The sequence below is a fragment of the Lycium barbarum genome, chromosome 8 (assembly GCF_019175385.1).
Source record: "Lycium barbarum isolate Lr01 chromosome 8, ASM1917538v2, whole genome shotgun sequence".
Taxonomy (NCBI): domain Eukaryota; kingdom Viridiplantae; phylum Streptophyta; class Magnoliopsida; order Solanales; family Solanaceae; genus Lycium; species Lycium barbarum.
Genome location: NC_083344.1, coordinates 118,083,826 through 118,089,321, shown reverse-complemented (window position 1 = coordinate 118,089,321; position 5,496 = coordinate 118,083,826). Strand labels below are relative to the sequence as shown.

Below are 5,496 nucleotides of genomic sequence, written 5' to 3'. Positions count from 1 at the left end.
GTCATTGATGCAAAAATTCGGAAATTAAGTGACAAAGCATAGCTATCGGGATAGCTGATCTTCTAATTAAAACATAGATATAAAAAGAAGTTTTTTTTTTTTTTTTTTTTTTTTTTTTTTTACAGAATAAGGCTTTTGATAGTTTCTCCAATATTTGCTAACGATCAGCATGTGCAAATTATTTTTCACAACAATTATTGAAATGTAATGTAGCAATTTAGTAGGAACAAAAACCGAACTACCATTATGCATGCTCCACCCAGCTAGTAATTTTGCATATATGTGTATATATTATTAGGTGTCGTTTGGTAGCAGGAATATGTTATCCCATATAGATAGAATTGGGTGAGACAGGATTGAATAACTTATTTCGTCTTTTATCCCGCATAAATGGGATTGAGTGAGATACTAAAGAAGTTATCCCACCGATCAAACATGAGATTAATTCCAATCCAATGGGACTAATAATTTCATCCCATCTTATCCCTCCTACCAAACGGCCCTAAATATCCAGTTAACCAATAAGAAAAACCCCCCTCTCAAATTCACCAACCCGCCCCCCACCCCCACACACCAAAACTTTTGAAAGAGCCAAATGTTTAATATCATCAAATCCCTCATATTTTCTCAATTTTAATTAGTCTCTCAACAACCCGAAAGCACCAAACCTTTTCCCAAATCCACCAACCACTCTAAAAAACCTTTTGAAAGTCATGTTGCATCCTTTCCCCGCGTTGTCCTCAATCTCAACCGCACATTACCCCTCCAATCAAACGGTCCATATTAACCTTTCCCTATGTTCACCTACCAAAAATGATGAAAACATTAATCACACGGTCCATATTAATGAATCATTTGAGAGGGGTCCCTTATCAACTCACCTACCAAAAACTGTACCCATTCCCTCTATTTATACCTCGACTTACATCTTCAATAATCAGGATCTTTCTACCCATCCTCACATTTAATTACATAACTCTCTCCAACAATTCTTGTTCCATACAAATTTCTTCAATCTTTTCACTAAACCAACCAACCTTTTACATTTTCTTGATTCATTTCACCAAAAACCCCAACCCCTTTACATTTTCTTGATTCATTTCATTAAAGAAACCAACCCCTTTACATTTTCTTGGAAAAATGGCTGGTGTTATTAGTGAAAATGGTCATCAAGATTTGGAGTTTTGCATCAAAGTTGATCCATTGAACTGGGAAATGGCAGCAGATTCATTGAAAGGGAGCCATTTGGATGAAGTGAAAAAGATGGTGTCAGAGTTTAGAAAGCCAGTGGTGAAACTTGGTGGTGAAACATTGACAGTTGCACAAGTTGCTAGTATAGCTGCTAGGGAAAATGTGAAAAATGTGAAAGTGGAACTTTCTGAAAGTGCAAGGGCTGGTGTTAAAGCTAGTAGTGATTGGGTTATGGAAAGTATGGGTAAAGGAACTGATAGTTATGGTGTTACAACTGGATTTGGTGCTACATCTCATAGGAGAACTAAGAATGGTGGTGCTCTTCAAAAGGAACTTATTAGGTAAAACCACTTTACATCTAACTTTCTTTTGCCTTATGATCAACATATGAGATCTAGTACTTAATTTGTTTCAATTTACGTGAAACTCTTTTTAGTTGGTTTAGACAGAATAAATTTTTAAAAAAGTTAAGAATAATTTCTTAATGAGAAATTTTTTATAGCTTATGCATACGTAAGAGTATCAGTGTAAAAAGTATTATAATCACACAAATATCACGGTAATTTAATGTCATAAATTTGGAGTATTTTTGTTACCCATTCAGATAAATGCACATAAATTTAGACATAAGTTTTAGATATGTTCTCTAATGTAAATAAATGACTTACTAGGGAAATCAGGATTCTTTTTTGGGGTGGATTTGCAATAAGCTTTGTTTTTAAACCGTCTTTTTCTGGAGATCCTGTTTCTATGAACTGTGTCGGTAGGAATCTACAATTTGGATTACGTAGTTTTTGCATGATAGGTAGAAAAGGTTATTTTTTATATTCTATAACGATGGCAGAAGATACTTGATATGGTAATAGACTAAAATGATTCACTATTTTTTTGCTAAAGTTCTCTGACTTCCAAGAAATAGCTGCCTAAACCTTTTTTACGAAAAAAATATTTAATGTAAATTATTGTTAAAAGAAAATAGGTGGACTTATGTAGGGTAAGAAATAAGTGGTACCATCCAAGGTGTTATTTATTGGTCAACAAAGTGGAATGAAAACTATGCGGACCAGAATTCAAATATTTGTAGCGAAAAATATACGCAGTACTATAGCTGATTGTTTTCAATTGCCTAAATCTTGATGAATTTAATTTCCCGATACACACTAATCTCATATATTCGGTAAAATAGTCGAAATTCACTTAAAATATTATTATTTTGTTTTAGAAAAAAAGGAAAAGTGTGTGTGGTACTCCCTCTGTTTCAATTTATTTGAACCCATTTCTTTTTTAGTTCGTGTCAAAATGAATGACCTCTTTTTTAATTTGGAAACAAATTCACTTTATGAATGATTTATGCAGCCACACAAATTTTCAAGGTTTATTTTGAACCACAAGTTTCAAAAGTCTTCCCTCTTTCTTAAATATCGTGTCCGAATTCATATAAATTGAACATTAGGAAGTATATTTTTGGGCCAGCTGGAGAGATGATTAGAGAGACATGTGGGCACATGCAAATTGTTGGTGTCAGGGTGCCACGTGCTATCTTCTTACATTAAATGACAAATTCCAATAAATGCTGGCGTAATATGGCCTAAATAACTACTAGGAGTACAATTTTTTCCTGTTTTTAGAAAATTGACTTTTCTATAGTAATTCATTTTTGGTCACTTGTCTTAAAAGAGAGAATTAGAAATGGTTGGCTGCTTTTAGGTCTTGATTTGTTAGATTCTGGCAGAAAGGTGATTATTCTGAAGTGTTTTAAATTGTCCCACACGCTTGAAAGTGTTTTACTCGAAAATGATGTGTGCATAATTCTAATGAGTAATGACTATCACGTTAATCAAGTGTTTCCTTTATTCTTCCTACAGAATTCTGAAATAACGCCCATACTATAGAAAAAATACTGTCCAATTAGAATACATAATAGATTGCTTAAATTACTCTGACATGATGAGTGGACATATCTGACCTTGATTTAAATTGGTTTGGCAGGTTCTTGAATGCTGGAGTTTTTGGCAATGGAACAGAGACATGTCACACATTGCCACAATCTAGCACAAGGGCAGCAATGCTTGTTAGGATCAACACTCTCCTTCAAGGTTACTCTGGCATTAGATTTGAAATCTTGGAAGCAATCACCAAATTTATTAACCACAATGTCACTCCATGTTTGCCCCTACGTGGAACCATCACCGCCTCGGGTGATCTTGTCCCCTTGTCCTACATTGCCGGACTACTAACTGGTCGCCCCAATTCCAAAGCCGTGGGACCTGATGGTAAAACGCTCAATGCTGAGGAAGCGTTCAAAGTTGCTGGAGTTAACGGTGGATTTTTCGAGCTGCAGCCTAAGGAAGGCCTTGCCCTTGTGAATGGTACAGCTGTTGGTTCGGGCTTGGCCTCGATGGTTCTGTTTGATGCTAATGTCCTCGCGGTCTTTTCTGAAGTTCTCTCGGCGATTTTTGCTGAGGTGATGAATGGAAAGCCCGAATTCACTGACCATTTGACTCACAAATTGAAGCACCATCCTGGACAAATCGAGGCAGCTGCAATTATGGAACACATCTTGGATGGCAGCGCTTATGTCAAGGCAGCTCAAAAGCTTCACGAAATGGATCCTCTGCAAAAACCAAAGCAAGATCGTTACGCTCTTAGAACGTCACCCCAATGGCTCGGCCCTCAAATTGAAGTCATCCGTTCTGCAACCAAGATGATCGAGAGGGAAATTAATTCAGTGAATGACAACCCTTTGATCGATGTTTCAAGAAACAAGGCGATACACGGTGGCAACTTCCAGGGCACTCCAATTGGTGTCTCTATGGACAATGCTAGATTAGCCCTTGCATCGATAGGGAAATTGATGTTTGCTCAATTCTCCGAGCTTGTCAACGATTACTACAACAACGGGTTGCCATCTAATCTAACCGCAGGAAGGAATCCAAGCTTAGACTACGGTTTCAAGGGATCTGAAATTGCCATGGCTTCATACTGTTCAGAACTTCAATTCTTGGCAAATCCAGTGACTAACCACGTACAAAGTGCGGAGCAACACAACCAAGATGTGAACTCCTTGGGCTTGATTTCAGCAAGAAAAACAGCCGAAGCTGTCGACATCTTGAAGCTAATGTCATCCACATACCTCGTCGCACTTTGCCAAGCTATAGACTTGAGGCATGTGGAAGAGAATTTGAGGAACGCGGTCAAGAACACAGTGAGCCAAGTAGCTAAAAGAACCCTCACAATGGGTGCCAATGGAGAACTTCATCCATCAAGATTTTGCGAAAAAGACTTGCTCCGCATCGTGGACCGTGAATACCTATTCGCCTATGCTGACGACCCTTGCAGTGCTAACTACCCCTTAATGCAGAAACTGAGGCAAGTACTCGTTGACCACGCTTTGCAAAATGGGGAAAACGAGAAGAACGCAAGCAGCTCAATCTTCCAAAAGATTGTAGCTTTTGAGGAAGAGTTAAAGGCCGTTTTACCAAAGGAAGTCGAGAGTGCAAGGGCCGCGGTGGAAAGTGGGAACCCCGCGATTGCAAACAGGATCAAGGAATGCAGATCATACCCGCTATACAAGTTCGTTAGGGAAGAGCTCGGAGCAGAATTGTTGACAGGAGAAAAAGTGAGGTCACCAGGGGAAGAATGTGACAAGGTGTTCACAGCAATGTGCAATGGAGAAATTATTGATTCATTGTTAGAATGTCTCAAGGAATGGAATGGTGTTCCTCTTCCTATCTGTTAGAAGTGAAGCACAGTTTTTATGTTAATGTTTGTCAATTACTTGCCTATTTTTCAATTAATTTTTACATTTACTTTTTCTTTTTGGGGGTTGGTTAAAATGTAAACTCCGTTGAATGTGTTGGTTTGTAGCTATGTATAAGTCTCTTTTTTCATCTGTGAAAATAAATGAAAAGTGAACATGTTCTTATATGTTATGTTACTGATACTTTTGTCTTTCATTGTTATCTCTTTCCTAGTGCGAGGCTCTTGTAATTTAGTCATATAAAGATTCCTATAAACAACACTCCATAATGATTAAACCATAAGAAATCACAGAGGACAACCAATTTGAAAAAAATCTACTATTTCCTAATTAACACCAAACTGCCTCTCCAATTAAAGGGAAAGAAGGAAAATTTTACAGTACCCTCTAACAATGACTTAGCATATATACACAATTAGAAGATAAAGATAGCAAATCAAAGTACTGTAACAATTGTGCATAGTGCATACTTTTCAAAATTAAATAAGAGTAACTGTGTAGTAGCAATTTTATTTTATCACCCCTAGAAAAACTTTTCAATTTAA

The 5,496-nt window shown here is 37.1% G+C and overlaps 1 protein-coding gene across 1 annotated transcript; it reads left to right on the top strand.

Moving 5' to 3' along the window:
• Positions 1–926: 926 nt before the first annotated feature.
• LOC132606885 (phenylalanine ammonia-lyase) lies at positions 927–5,118 on the top strand. Its single transcript, XM_060320554.1, has 2 exons — positions 927–1,532; positions 3,181–5,118. The coding sequence occupies exons 1-2, from the start codon at positions 1,141–1,143 to the stop codon at positions 4,928–4,930; spliced, it is 2,142 nt and encodes a 713-aa protein (XP_060176537.1). The 5' UTR covers positions 927–1,140; the 3' UTR covers positions 4,931–5,118.
• The last annotated feature ends 378 nt before the right edge of the window (positions 5,119–5,496 follow it).